A 16,354-nucleotide genomic window follows, 5' to 3' on the forward strand; every position below is an offset into this window, starting at 1 on the left:
AAGCCAAGACTGAGGGGCTTTAGGCATGTGGTGACCTGTTTGCTTGTTTAAATCCAGTCCCTTTGAGGAGGAACTAGAAGTTGACAACTTTTAATGACAGCTTGGAAGTGGTTTTAAAAGCTGCAACTTTGTTGATACTAGCTGCTATTCTCAGTGTTGAACTTCACTAGTCTATTCCTTAAACCAGATGCAACCCACAGATTAACCCACAGATTTGATTTTATTTCATGAAGGGAGATGGTGATACAGGCAATTCCTTCTCTCCTCAATGAAAACACCATTTTGGCATTGTAAAAGTATCCAAGCTAGGAAAACTCTTGCTGCTCCACCATTCTGCTATGGTCTGATAGCAAAATACTTACAAATACATGCAGACAGTAAAACAGAAGCTAAGGATACACTGGCAGAACACCTGCATTGATGCAGAGATACATCAAAGATACACTTACACACCACTTCAACCTCCTTGTACAGACCTTATTTTTGAGGTGTGGAATTACATAAGTGAGCTTGTTCTGGTTTCCATAGTGAGCATTTCTGTCTTTATAAACTCCATTAATTTAACATTTTCCCATTTTATTGTACTTTAATGAAAGCATCCAAAGCCAAAATCAGATAAAAATTAGTAAGTTTTTTATAAAACACAGGAAATACCAACTGATGTGCGTAATTATGCTTGTCTAACCTTGGACAGTATCTGGAGAATTTCACACAGAATCACAGAATCACAGAACGTTAGGGATTGGAAGGAACCTCAAAAGATCATCTAGTCCAATCCCCCTGCCGGAGCAGGAACGCCTAGATGAGGTTACACAGGAAGGCGTCCAGGCGGGTTTTGAATGTCTCCAGAGAAGGAGACTCTACAACCTCTCTGGGCAGCCTGTTCCAGTGCTCTGTTACCCTCACTGAGAAGAAGTTTCTTCTCAAATTTAAGTGGAACCTCCTGTGTTCCAGCTTGTGTCCGTTACCCCTTGTCTTATCATTGTTTGTCACCGAGAAGAGCCTGGCTCCATCCTCGTGACACTCACCCTTTAAATATTTATAAACATGAATGAGATCTCCCCTCAGTCTCCTCTTCTACAAACTAAAGAGACCCAGCTCCCTCAGCTGCTCCTCATAAGGGAGATGCTCCACTCCCTTAATCATCTTTGTAGCCCTACGCTGGACTCTCTCCAGCAGTTCCCTGTCCTTCTTGAACTGAGGGGCCCAGAACTGGACGCAGTATTCCAGATGCGGTCTCACCAGGGCAGAGTAGAGGGGGAGGAGAACCTCTCTCGACCTAATTTGAATCCCTAGCGCCTGTAACATTCCAAGCCTCACACAAGGTCACTCTATAGACAATCCAGATTAGGAGTCACGGTGGTCATCCAAGCAAAGCCTAAGAAGGTGACCCTGTAGAAGCACTATAAGGTGCTGCTACGTGGTCCCTAGGACACATTCAGCCAAAGAGAAGACTCCTGACTATCATTTCATTAAATACCTCATTGCTCTATATGCACTCAAGAAAAGTGCATGCATTCATTTCTTTACAGTATCAGAATTAACGGAGTGAAATGCCCTTAATAAATTCTTTGCTTTTGTTTCTAGTTGATCACTGGTCTCCAACACAGCTACTCCACATATAAAACACTTCAACAGCTTAAAACAATGTCAAGTATAGCTTTTCACTTTAAAACTTCCTATGATACAAAACCACATTTGTCTAGCAGGTCTTACCTCCAAAAGTCCATCTTCAGGTAGGTCTGTGCAGTGGACAGCGTTCTGAACCTTGTTCTTCCCAAAGACAGCACGCAGAGTTCCAGGTCGGAGATGACGGGCTATTTCCTATTGAACAGAAGGAAACCAAAAGACCTTAGTGAACCACACTGTTCCTTTGTATCCTGGACACAACAGAATCTTATAAAGTAAAACATTATTGTGCTATTAATATATGTCTTGTACACTGTAAAAGAAAATGAAAAGGGAAATTCCAGCTTGCACTATACACATACATAACTGCTGAAAAAACATGGCCAAGATTGTGAAAACGAACTGCTTGAAATTGGGCCAATCAAGACACCTCGGGTGAAATGCAGAACCCTTCATACTACAGATTCACCTTCCTGGCACTTGCAGTTAGCTCATGTTAACATCTTTGCAGCAATCAAGCACAGAATGTGCTGTCCTTAGTGAGCAGACACAAGTGCATCACCTTGCAGACTGCCCCCCATTCTCCACTCTTTGGAGTTGCCATTTCAATCCTCTTCTTCATGTACAATGCCAAACACCTCCTTGGCCTCTCAGAGTGTTTCCCTAACTACAGCAAATATCACTCTGGTCCTGAGACAACATTCCTTCCCCATTTCTTTACTGTGGTATATCTCCTATCTTATACCACAGAGGACTGCCTTCATTGGCTCTCCCCTCCACCATGCTCTTTTTTTCAAGGCATAACGCTGTACTTCTCTGCATTATCACCTTGCAATGTTGTCTTTTAACCCCTTTCCTATGCCTACTGTCCTACACCTTGTTGGCCTCCCTTCCTAACACCCTGGGGCTCTTCTCCAAGCCAACCTCATGCACAGTGTGCCTGGTTAACCCTGATGTTAACCCAATTTTCCCTCCCTTTGGACATTCTTCCATAAGTGCCTCCTGAGCACTGCCGCCTCTGAGGGGGCAGGCTGATGACAAACTCACACTACAGTTACTGAATAAAAAAAGTATTCTCCCTCACCAACAGAGCTTACGCTGGCCCCTTTCTGACAAGGCACTGGGTACATCAGGGTGTAATCACTTTGAAAGCAGCCAGTGTGGTTTCACAGTGCCACTCCCAGGTGTTTGTTTTGGTGTCACAGCTGGAGGTTACTGTCCCCACAGCCAAGTCACCAGACTGGATCGTCCAAGCATTTCTTAACTTTCAGTGTTAATGGGTTCAAAGTGACTTCAGCAGTGGCTCTTGGCTGACCCGGAAAACTTTGCACAGGTACAGATGAGAACCACTCACAGAATGCACAGGTCTTCTGGGACAGCAGTGAATTATTTAAGCTAGTTCCAAAAGACCTCACAAGAGCATTATCTGACAACACTCTTGAGCCATTTTCCAGTTTCACCCACTTGTCATTACTAAACTAATTGGACTTTAAGGGCAAGGTCTTCTCTCAGCCCAGCAAGTATTAGATATTTTCCTGTAATAGCAGTTAACAATTATGGTGATCTGTTACCAAGTAACCTACATCTGTTACTGATGGTGATCTGTTACTCACCTGGAAGACAATTAAATTGTTTTAATGCTTGGAGTATGCCTAACCCAAAATATGTTATGAGGAGAAGTTTCAGTTCCCCACTGTTATCGTGTGTATGTCGGTTACACAGAATCTTTGGATATGGATGTCATGGATATTTGAGTAAGATACACTCAACATCAAAAAACAATTTCTTCAGAGGGAAGTTCAAGAGTTTCACTTTTAAAAAAAAAGGCCCAAGGAGAAAAAAACCAACCTTCTCCACACAGTTCTCATTAAAGGCTTGTGATAGGTAAGTCTGCTGGAGAAACAAAAGTCACATGCCAGTTAACTATAGTTACATGAGACATTAATGAACTCTTCCTTGAAACTGATGATTCCAGTAACAACTAGCTGTCAGGAAGCCAGCAACAGCACTAGGTTTTCAATTACTTTATGGGAAGTTTGGACACATTAGAAAAAAATATTGTGGCTATGAAACCTTTGGAAACACTTAAGCAAGAAACAGCAAATATCTAAAAAGCTAAAGTTTGGTATTTCAGATTCTGTTTATGTCCTACACTACTTTTATGTTCTGTTCTACTTTGAGCAAAATCTTTTGCTCAAACTGTTCAGTCCTCCAACAGGTACAAAAACTTTCCCAAGTTTTCCCTTAAGTCTTCTCCCTCAGTTTCTTCCTACCATTGGCAAAAGCACCTACTGTTGGCAGTATGCAATCTCCTGTTCTTCCTTCAGTTTTTCAACACAGGTTGTTACGCTTTCTCCCGGCCTCCTGAAACTCATCAGCCATCTTGCACAAAAAGGCACTCTTCCTGTTCTGCCTGGGATTGCAGAGCAATTGTTTGAGCTAAATAGAACTAACTTTCTATTTAGTGATTTTACTTTTCAGCTCAGTCTCTTCTAAGTGGCTGTACTTGCTGAAACTAATGGCATGTTTTTCCAGACAGTATGTACTGCTACAAATGATAATGACAAGGTCACTGTCTTACCATGGGTGCTGTATCTGCACCTACGGGGAGCAGCAGACCCAGAACTGACCAACTAGGTATTCCATCCCACATACATCATACTCGGTATAGAGCTGAGGGATCACGAGGGTCTCGACCCTTCCATCTTGACCCCTTCCCTCCTGCTCTGATCCTGCAATGGCCAAAGTCCGAGCAGAACCCTGCTAGTTTGTCTGCCTCCAATCCTGATCCATATGTTCCTGCATCCTGCTCCCACTGGCTGCTGAGTCTGGAGTGGGACTTTTCCAGTGCCCTGCTCCACAGAGCCACTGGAGATGTAATCGTCATGGGGGGGGGGGTGGTGAGGGGAGGATTTTATATTGGTTTTATATATATTTGTACGTATCTGTATATATTTCATTATTTTTCAATTTATACTATTATCCTGTAGTATTAGTATTACTGTTTCATTAAATCTGTTAGTTTTATTTTCCAACCCGTAAAGTCTCTCTCCCTTATTCTCTTTTCTCTTCTCTTCTGGGGAGGGGAGAGGGGTTAATATAGAGCATCTGTCCAGGATTTAGTGGCCAAACCCGCTCCAAACCATGACAGTGTTAGATCAGAATTACACAAAAGTGAGTCCTCCAGCACTTTACATTGTAAGTACCTGATTAAGAATCTAAGTCTTTCTCACCATCAGTTAACAAAGAGGATGAGAAATAAAGCAGTTTCTGTTTATATTTACATAGCTAAGAAAGGACAATAATTTGTCAATTCTGAAGTTTTACTATTCTGTTTCTTTCTTACTACAGCACGGAGGAACCCTGAGAGAACAAGGCCTCTGTAAATGATGGAGATACAAAGAGCTGCATGGATCATATACAGGTGTCCTTGTATGTGTATGGCTGCAAATCTTGGGAATGTTTCAGGGAAGGAGGAACAGTTCCTTACAGAATACACTATCTGTGGCGAAACAAACCAGGGCTGCTGTATCAAAAGGCTTCACCCTCTTTGGTCTTACTCAGCAGGATGTTTAATCACACCTTACAGGCCGGGCTTTAATCTACAGCTAGACCTTTGAAGAAACTTGTCATACACAAAATACAGATGCATATATTTCATGTTTCTCTCTAGCATATAATTGTGCCTGTTGAAAAGGGCCTCAAAAAAGACCTCACTCAAGGACATGATTTTTGTAACTGTGACTGATACATCCCAGTACAGATACATCCTGGTACATTCTGAAGGACTACAGATAAACCAGCAGAACACTGGCTGAGACCAGGATAAGGGAGCTGAGGAAAAGGGTCCAGGAAAGACCACATATGGGAGAAAGACTCAAGAGCTTATGGAAAGAACAGCAAGAGTGCCTGTTCAGAACCACAAAGGACCACCAGAAACCACCAAAGGACCCCTTGGACACAAGCACAGTTTGATCCAAGAATGATTCAGCAGATAATTAAATGCACTATAATAGTAGCTCAGATTATGCAATCCTGAAACTTGTATGTATAAATATGCCAAGAAAAGTGCCAGTAGCGGTGTGAGCTTGGATGGAATAAATAATGCCCCTCGCACCCAACATCGAATAAAGAATGCCTGCTTCTTAATGCTACATTGGTGTTCAGAGGTTTTTCTGTTCCTGATTTCAGTGACATGCCCAATGCAGCACTGACTGTATTAAGTACTTAGCACATTCTAAAATCTTTCTATTTTCTATACAAGGGGAACAAAAATGGCACCAATGCCAGTAATATGTCAAAACCAGTCTGAAAAACCATAAATATACACATGAGCAAAGCTCATTAACTGCTTTTCCTTCAAATGGCTGCATTTAACATTTGTATTAATGTATTAAACATCTCTGCATGCTTTCTTGTTCTTTAAATGGCATTCAAGGAAAAGTCAAAGAGGCAACCACTGACTCTGTGCAGCAACCATCCCCTTCCTCCTCAGTGGGAAACAGCACAAACTCTGAATGGATAAAAAGACACATAAATGAACTTCTACAGCCTAAAACCTTGTTCTACTTGAACATGAACTAGAACAAGGGAACCTTGAAAATTCATTACTGGTTTTCTTGAGTGAAGCAGAATAAAATTAAGAGAGTTTGTGATCAAACCCCTTCCTACCCACTGTGTGCTCCCAGGGCAAGTTCATTCTTTTAGGTTTGCTTTCAGGCCAGCAGCATGCAGAGGACTTCTTGGGCTGCAACAAACTCCACACAGTCCCCACTAAGCGCCCAGTAAAACACCTTGTTTTCCTTCTCCAAGTCCTGACTGCATCTGCTCCTTGCTCTTCTTGGCATTCCTCTCTCTTTCTGAAGGCTTTCTGTTGACTGAGTCTTCCCACCTCTGCTTTCCCCACCCTGCACTCATGAAACTTTCTTCTTCTGCAGTTCTCCATGCTCTGCTGCTGTCAGGAAAGATGGTCCTTCTTTCACACTGAGGGTGCCAACTGATCCAGAAGGTAGTAGCCAGCCTCAGGCAAACAAGCAAGTGCCTTTCTCCTTTTAAGGACCAGTTACACCCTTGCCAAGAGAACAGAACACACATTAACTGGGAACAAACAAAATAATGTATATTCCATCACTTGCCATGGAATTTGTCTGGCTCAGCTTTAGTCATCAGAAAAGTGACTGCCTTGAACAAGCAAGACACCTGCATAGTACTAAGTGGGCAGTGACCAGCCCTTTCAGGAAAAAAAAAAGCCTCTTTTGCAGTACAACAGCTATGTAAGGTAGGTAGGATAAAAGTGATTCTCCTCTTCCCATCATCACAGCTCTTCAGCTGGCTTTTATTTTCAGGGGATTTTAACACCAGTCATATCACACACTGCTGGTTACAGCAGAGAGCCGCACAAAATACTCATTCCTACACAAGCCATGAGCAAGAGACAAAATTATAAAAGTAGCGCAGCCTCTGTCATGCAGAATACAACACTAGACAAGCATCTCCTGCAACGCTTACTCAAGTTAATAAATGCCTTAACATTATTGTTACTGTGGGTACCTCAGTCGATCAGTCTGATAAACCCTTCACAGAAGGTCCCATCCAAAGACAAAGGCTTAACTGTCAAAATTAAATCTGTGGTCCCAGAGGTCTTATGCATGATACCATAAGAGATGGCTTGTCTCAGCTTGCTTTGCATGTTTTCTTTGCAGCCCATACCCCTTCCAAACTCTAGCCAACCAGTTTGGATGTGTGCGCTTCCCCCATAGTGCCCTCAGCTCTGACCTGGTTTACATTCCTCAGTTTCATGTGATGAGTCCCCTTACACTCAGCATTCTCTACTGCACAACACAAAAATTTTCTACTCCTGTGTCAATCCGAGGTCCATTTAATAATCCCTAAATGCAGTGCTAAGCCTTCTGTCTATATTACAGAGAGAAAAGTCTATGTAAGATGGTGCTGTTGCCACTGTAAGGTCTTTAACTGGGGCAAAGCACATTTCGGCCTGGAACCTAGGGCCAACCTGTTGAGAAGTACTTCAGAAAGTTTCTGAATACAAAGCCAGGTCAATGTTAAAGAGAATGCAATAGGTTTCCTTCAGTTTACATTTCACAAACCAATCCAGAACAGAAGTCTCGTGTTGACAGAGTGACACGTTTTCTCTTTCTTTGCGTTCCACAGGAGCTGCAACAACGTCATGTACAAACATGGAGTCAGTATCAGTGGCCTTCTGCACACTTCCAAGGGAGTCAGTGTTATCAGAAAGTCTTTTGTAATTCCCACATATCACAAAAAAATAATCAAACCAAAACAATCCCCTCCAAACTAACCCCCTTCACACTAAACACCTCTTATCTTTTAATCTTTATCACAAAACAAACTGATACGTTGGTTCTCAAGAATCTGGAAAGACTGGATTGAAAGTCTAAATATTATAATTTAGCCTAATTTTCCATCTCCTGACCACTATGCCTTTGACCTAGACATTCAGGTTGTTTTCTCCTGGCTGGTGGTAAAATATTTACGCCTCCAATCACTTACTGGCCATCCTGACAAGTTTCTCATATCTTTAACTAAGACAAGTCTCTGTGCATATAGTTATGCACTTGAAACTGTGGCTGTAAAGGTTTGTTCAGCAAATTAAATGACCTGATCCAAGTAACAGAAGCCAAATTCTCAATTGAAAGGCTGTAAAAAGTGCATATGAGGCTCACTTCCTTCCAAAATCAAGTAGTTTTGCAACAGTGGTAGCAAGCAATCAAACCACAGCTTATTTTGTTACAAAAGCGTACTCTGGTCTGAATGAAACACAAAAACAAAACAGCCTGAAAAATCCATCTTTTCTGTTTATTTTAAAGTCAACCTACCTCTGAACTACCAGTCTTAAGCCCTGTACCTAATGGAAGTTTTGTTAACGGACCTAAAATTATCTTCCTTACTACAGTGTTGGCAGGTTTTTTTGGAAGCTCACAAGTCTGTGGAAGTTGTTACACTGTCTCCTTCTCACCCTCCATCCCCTGAGGCACTTTCATTCTCTCTGCTTCACTCCCACCCGTTCCTTACCACACTCCTCCTCTCTGGCAGCCCAAAGGTGCTGCACCAACTCTCTGCAGACTCTCTGCTGTGGGCAGCAAACGTGGCACATTTGCCAGCCTGAGATAGCATTTTTACTGGCCTTGGCACTTCTGGTTGATGCTTCAGCAATGTGAATGACAACTGCCCTGCTCAGAAAGTTAATTTGTATTTGTGTGCCTATCTGTCATTGCCAATGGGCTGAATTTAGCTAACAGCAAGCAGCCACACTTCTGAGTGAAGTGTAAACTAGACTGGATGGTGAAGTCTTGAGGATAACTGACATACCCAGTGTAAGTTGGTCACAAAATAGGAATAAAGATAAAATATCTAGCTATCTTGTACTATCTGGATGCACTAAGGGATATTTACACTGCTTGACAAGTTGGAAAAAGAAGCATTTAAGATCTTTAAAGCAACTAACCCCACATGACATCTATAAACACAGTCTAACTGTAAAGTTGGTTATTAGTTGCTTTACTTAAAGCTTTAAAGATGAAATGTCAGTCCTACTGATGCTTTTCCAGTGCCTTCAAGACATGTAGAATTTCATCCATTTATTTATTCACCTGTAAAAAAAGGATAAAAAAATACTAGGCTGCAAGGGATATTTTGGGATCTCATTAATTCACATTAACAAAACATCTGGAGAGCATCCAGTGAAAGTCACTATGAAACTGCAAGACATTATTTTTAGTTTGCAGCTATCTTTCCCCTGGTAAGAACAAGAACAATGATAAATTATCTTTTCCTCTGAAATTTTTGAGACCAAATTTTACATTTGCAAAAGCAGTCCAGATTTTTGCAAAGCAGAAGAAAAAGCTTCACAATTCTACTGAGATTTCTCTGGCTGAACCAACTTCAGACCATTCACTTCAACAGAAGACACAGCCAAACGGAAAGACAAAACTCATGAGTCTGCTGCAAACTCATGAGACCTTTCTCATTTTGGGCTTAACATGGGAGAGAGCTTTCCCTTCCCCTCTGTGCCCTCAAGCCTTTCCAATCCAACTGCAAACTTTTCCTTGGAAGCAGCAGTGCTGCCATCTCCTCCCACACAGTTGAGAATAGCCCTGTTTTGAGGGAAGGAATCACTCATTATTTGTGTTACAACTGTTTTTTTTTAAAGCCCTTGCTGTCTTTAGGACTAGCTGTACTAGTCACTGCTCCAATACATACTAAGACACAGTTCCTGGCCTGGAAAACTTATATGAAGAGACACAAAGAATGGAAAATAGAAGTCGAATGGACCCCATTTTTGGAGTGGGAAACCAAGAGAGGATGATAGTAATTTTCCAAGGGCACAAAGAAATACAGGTTTCACAAGGATCACAAATCTAGCTCTTAGCTTGGACCTTCTGAATCCCAGACCAGTTCCTCCACTCTTCTCTCTCCCTGATTTAATGCTGCTTTAATTCCTGTGTAGCACTCTGATTATAACCCAGAGTCTGCAAAACTCAAGCCATTCCAGGTCACCTCAGAGAACTTGAGACCTCATTCTAGTCCCCTGATCTGGGAAGTCAAGTGACACAGAGAAAGCGAAAACTTCCCAGAGTACCCAAGGGAAGTCCCATGGGCGCATCGAATGCAGTCTATCATATTGTAAGTGAAAGAAGCTGCTAAATATTCTGCTCAGGTGGCCCTGCAGTCAGTCTAAACCAAACAGACCAGCAAGCAGCATCCCAAATTTTTCAGCAGGTTCTCAGCATTTGAGTTAATAATTTTATATCCAGTTTTTAAAATGCCTTGGGTTAGTTAATAGTATCCACAGTCAACAAGACCAGTAGTACAGAATTAAAACTATTCCTGCAGCTGTTCTTCTGGCTGTCAGCAATTGCACAGAGGGGGATTTAAAACAAACAAAAAAAATACCACCCATCATCATCAGAAACACAAAACCACATTACCTACTTCTTTTTTGCTACAGAAGGAATGTGTAGGCCACAGTGTTTGTTTTCACCCACTTTGGAGCCTTAAATAATGTAGCTCAAGCAGAAAATAACTGCAGATACGCTCTGGCTACAGAATGTACTTCTTGCATTACCACAATGGCATGCAAAGCACCTAGGGAATTTCAGTTCATACACACTCTGTTGCAACGTACGGTACGATACCACCGATGCCACCTAGAAAACCAACTGATTCTTCTTAAGGGAAACCCACTCAAGAAACTGACAGATCTCCTTCCAGCAGTGATCAGTTCTCCTTATATCAGTATCTTTTGTGTGCCAATTCAGCATCAAGACTATGTAAGGTACACTATGACCTGCTGCTCTTTTTCTGTTTGGTTATTATTAGCTCTTCCACCAGTTTATGAACCAAGCAGAGCCTGAATAAGCAGTCCTCTAGGATAAGAAACACAGTCACGCATATCCAAGAACTGACTACTCTTAAGCTGCTGACTGAATGACAGGAAACCTTTTGGGACCAGCTACAGTCAACTTCCAGATATGCAAGATCAGATCATCATTATGGTTATATGGAAAATTAAATGTCCTACTGCCCTTTTTCTACACGATTACAACTTTCTCTATTGCGCATTTTCAACAAGCACCTTTGTGTGCTGATGCTTACGAACTGCCATCTATACTGCTCTAGAAAAAGCCCTTTCACTGTGTTCTACCAAGTTCTACCTTGGTTTATTATTTTCTTAATATTTTTTTACTGGAGATATCATTCATCTTGCTTCGTAACTTTAAGTACATGTAACAGCACTGCAAAACTACTACGTTCCAATGATAAGTCAGGAATAATTCAAGTGAAGGACAAGGCTATCTATGGTCAACAAAAACCTGAGTCAGGCATGTAAGCAAATGCTCTTAATCTATTCAGATCAAAGATTCTGCAAACACACAAGGTCGCTGTGACCAGGATGCCAGTTGTTCAGTGCAGTAACAGTGCCATTTTCTTTTCTAGATGGAGTGACCTCAGCACTTCCCATATCTTCTGGAAACACTGCTCCCTTTTTCAAAGGAAGGACTTGGAAATTATAGAGAATTTGTTTTCTGCTTGAATGCTTCTTTTCAGATTAACTTTTATATATTCAAAAACATCACTGTCCAATGTAAGAGTGATTTGCTGTCTGCTGTAACCAAACAGAACACAAGGGAAGCAAAGAAAACAACCACATAGACTGAAATTAACCCAGAACCATCTTGTTCTCAAAAAGGCTCTTACATTGTGCCTTTATAGGCTGAATATATTCATGCATCTATTCTCAGAAACCTCAGTGGCTACAGCAGAACCATAACAGAACAGTCCAAAGGAGGGAAAGGAAAAAAAAAGCTAAGTAATCACACCAAGGAAGGTAGCCCTCCTGTGACCCCAGGAGGAGACTACAGCCTAGGAATTCTGATGATCAGGTCTGTGACTTACCGACAGAGGCTGTATTTTCACAAGGGGGAAGAGTACTTTGGGTTTTAAAAAGTGTTAATACCCTCCCACAGGTGAGGTAAATCACATTTTAATTCAGTGTAGCTGGCAGAAAAAAGCACTAGAGAGAACCCAGCGGATTACCTTTGATCAGCCTACTGGTATAAGATTACATTGTGTGTTTGTCTCTACCAGGCTGGTATCACACGCTCACTTGATATGTCAGAAGCCTACCTCTTTTTCTACAGTAGTGAGCAACAAAACTTTTCTCCTTAATCTACCTAAGATATGCAAGCAGAGATAAAATAAAGATATGGTATTAGCTAGCATTATTTAAAACACAAGCCAAGCAAGTGCTAAAAGAAACTAGGCAAGCAAGCACTTCTAAAACTCTGTGTGGTCACCTTTTAAATAAAATATGAACCATCTATATGAAACACTAAATCTGTAACACCACTCTCTAAAACTTGGCATATATTCAAATCTTGGAGAGAATCTAAACAGGAAGATGCAATACAAACAGGACATGGAAGCATTCATTTGGAAAAAAAAAGACATGCAAATGGACAGCTAGAACCAAAACTCCATGCAATCTGAAAAATCCTACCTCCTCAAGGCTGAACAGACAAATTTATGTAACTCACAGCATTTATAAGAATATTTTGTTCATCACAGACGCTTAAAATACCACTTTTTTAATAACACCCACCTACTACTTTGGGACACACTTAGTTTGAGTGTAAAGGGAGCCTTTATGATCCCTATGCCAGTCTTTCAGACTTTTTTCACACCTACCTACAGATACAATTAGTCTTTGTGATTTCAGATTAGGCCAAATGTCTTTATGTGTCTGCAGAGCTGAACAGTACAAAGTCCTTGACCAAAAAATTGATTTTTCTTAAAAAGTAAATATTCTAAATGTGGCTCAAACCCTCACAAAAATGACTAGCCCCCAAATGCTTCGTAAGGAAAGGCCCAAAAACCTAGCTCCAGGATACCCTGGCACGTTATCCATTCTGGAGAGTAGTAAGAGGTCTCTATGGCAGCACAGCAAGGCAAGAAAGTTCAGTAACCACTGTTGTTAATGCCTTGTGGCAAAATTCAGTCTCTGGGCTCACGTTCAGCCACTCTCCTCTTGCTAAAATAGGACAAGTTATTCCAGCCTGCAACCAGGCACAAGGAGTCCAGGAAGAACCAGTTCAAAGCCAGAGACAGCCTGACATAAGGGAAAGACAGGAACACAGATGCGAACCCTGAAACTTCTAAAGTTGATGCTACTATCCAGGAGGGCATATAGGATTTTTGACAAAAAGTTGATAACTTCCTGAAAAAGACAAGAAATTGCAGTCAAGAAGGTGCCTTGTCATGAGGGGATACTAAAATATCATAGTGACATGTAGCAGAGGAATCTATATAAAAAAACCCTACATAGGCTAGAGGGGGTCTGGTAGCCAACTGAGAAAAAAACCTGCATTGCAGCAACCAGAAGCAAGATGAAGATATATTCCAGTTTCAGTCCTCTCCCAGAAGTCTTCAGCACCTTCTCCCCAGAGGATGAAAGTAGTGGACTCCTTCAGCGTCATGCCTCTGTGGTGATAGTGGGCTTGATATCAGACAATGCAGTATCTTTTAGTATCTCCTTTACCAAATAACTGTAATTTGTGACCACTGAATCTAAGTTCAATGACCACCCATCCAAGATTTATTTAGGTACTGCTGATGTGTTCAAGTCTAGTAGCTCTGTAGCCTCAGACAAGGAGTGGCAGATAAAAGTTTTTATTCAGACTGTAACTTTGGCAACATGCCACAATCACATTAGATTTAAAGCAGAGTTCAGTCTTGAGGGCTCTGTCAGTATTTAGTCTCCTCATGGAGACTGCCAGTCACCACTAATAACAGCAATTTTCTACACACGCGCACCTACCCATCAAAAATCAAAGTAAGCCTACAAACTCCAGTTCCGCATGACACTGAACAGCCGTCATATGACAGCAACCTTCAGGCAATAACAAGTCACATTTAAAACAAGCCACTTGCAAGCAAAAGGCTCCGCCACCTACTGGTGCTCTGATTTTTGTTCTAATCTACCCACAAAGACATATTTCAGTGAGGCTGAAGTCCCTCTTCCTATCAAAGGACTTCCTGTCAACTGCAAAGGGTGGCTTGGAGAAGACAGTATGCAAGAGACAGAGCTCTGAGAAGGTCACCTCAAAATTGTAACTAGATCATGCATATGTGCCACTACAAAGCACATACACACACACACACATGATAAACTGGGTAGCAGGGACAAGATGCCTGGGGCTGGCAAACCTCTGCCATACCCATCCATAAGCAAGAGAAACACGTCAGGAGAATTTACTGTGAACACTGAATTCATGCCTGTGAAAATTAATTATTGGAATCTTGACCCTCAGCTGCTTCCAGGGCTACACACAGCTTTGACAGGAAGGAAGAAGAAAACATTTGTGTGTCAGTCTTGTTTCTGGTGCAGCCAGTGCAGACTCCATCCGTGTTAAACCAGGGAAAGCAACTCACTGCCACAGGTGTAGTGTTTGGCATCCACACAGATGCAGGCTTGTCTCTGCCAACAAACTATAACACTTTTGGAGGTAAATTTCAAACCATCCACCAACATACTGAGAGTCTAAAGCAGTGGTGGCAACTCACGGTTACAGTCACATTACAGCTGTGGATCATTAGAGCACAGCTATCTTAAAACTTCCTTTCTTCTAGATCCAGTCCTAGTAAGTCCTCTGCCTATGCACAGAGGAGTGGCATAGAACAGGGCAGGAGAAGTCCTGAACCCACTGAGACTTTGGGCTTTATGAATGAGCAGTGTCAGCTCAGCAAAAAGGGGCTGCACTAGAGGGGAGAATCTCCCTCCACAGACACTCACTCAGCCAAAAATTACCATGTCCCCAAAATAAGAGGCCTTAGCACTATGTAGAACAGATTTTCACTAGACCTGCAGAGGCTGATGGGGAAATTAAAAACTGAAAGGACAGAGTCAGATGACTGACCCTAAATAACATCTAAGCAATCCAATCGTGTCTCTCCCATTGCAGGTTTGGACAGCAGGATATCGTAACTGGTATTGATCAATCTGTTTGCTACTCTAGCTGATAATGGTCTGGAACTGAATGAAAATTTTTATCTTTATTACACGACTCAAGCTGTCTGAGCAGATAATGCATTATATTAAAATACTCTTCATCAAAGAATTAGATTAATAAATCTTATTTCTCTTGAAACACATTATATACTTCAGTGTCCACACTCTGACCAAAGCTCTAGGCTTTGGAGAATCCACACTGAAACAATTATAAAGGTAACACCAGAAAATGAATACCTAGAAGCTCAAAAATAGTCTGTTATATTTCTTTGTATCTTCCACTGAACTATTTTTTATGTGATGTAATATGAAATTGTCATGGTGCTAATGTAGTTCTGGGAATGGAGATGAACATTTTTGGCAAAAAAATAGAGATATTTTTCAGTGTTAGAGATTCACAGGAGGTCTATAAAACAAAAAAATCTTACAGCAACCATGCTCTTTGGCTTATACTGTTATCCCTGTCTAACTGATGTGATAACTGAGGCAGAAACATATTGAACTTTTTGTCCAAGGTCACACAGCGAGGTCAGGAATGAAGCTAAAGCAGACTCTGGCTCTTTCAGTTCACCGCTTTGTTTAAAACCATCTAATCTCCCTTTTAGCTCTTTGGTGTTGAGGCAAAAGTACAAACAACTGTTAATCACGGTTACCCTTAAAACTGCAAATCATCAGTGTAAAAAGAATGCCAAAAGCAAATCTCTTTTCAGCCCACTGGATGCAGAAATACTGCAGCACGTCCCATCACTTTAATAATATCTTACAGCAGAACGTACTTGAGTAACTTTTAGCATACTGCTAATCCTAACTAAAAGCTTTTAAGACTAGAAAAAATTACACAAAGTTCAAAAGAAAGGTAAAAATAAAAAATAGAAGCCATATTACAAGTGTCTTATGAATACCACATAATAATGTCAACAATTCCATTACAAAATGTTACCAGTAGCTATTTCAACATAGAAGCTGCATGAAGAAGAAGTGAAAATTGCAGCTGTAGCTTCAGACCTAAGTAATAACAAAAGGCCTTGAAGTGCTCCAGAGGCCAAAAATACATGACCACCAAGCAAACGAAACACTGATGCCAGCAAGCTCAAGCAGTGACAGGATTCTCTGGCCACCATCCCCATTCCAAAGTTTCCCATTATGGCCTTTGTTTCCTGATTCACGTGAAAAAGT

General features: G+C 41.3%; 1 protein-coding gene across 1 annotated transcript in view; it reads right to left on the reverse strand.

Annotated features, from left to right (window-relative positions):
- The window catches only part of NME7 (NME/NM23 family member 7), a gene marked incomplete at its 5' end in the record, with an annotated part of 59,024 nt that overhangs the window by 15,277 nt on the left and 27,393 nt on the right, over window positions 1-16,354 (reverse strand). The window contains one exon of the mRNA XM_010181944.1: window positions 1,717-1,824. Coding sequence (XP_010180246.1) covers window positions 1,717-1,824 — 108 coding nt within the window. The remainder of the gene's footprint in view (window positions 1-1,716; window positions 1,825-16,354) is intronic.

Source organism: Mesitornis unicolor, unplaced genomic scaffold, assembly GCF_000695765.1.
Source record: "Mesitornis unicolor isolate BGI_N332 unplaced genomic scaffold, ASM69576v1 scaffold18793, whole genome shotgun sequence".
NCBI lineage: Eukaryota > Metazoa > Chordata > Aves > Mesitornithiformes > Mesitornithidae > Mesitornis > Mesitornis unicolor.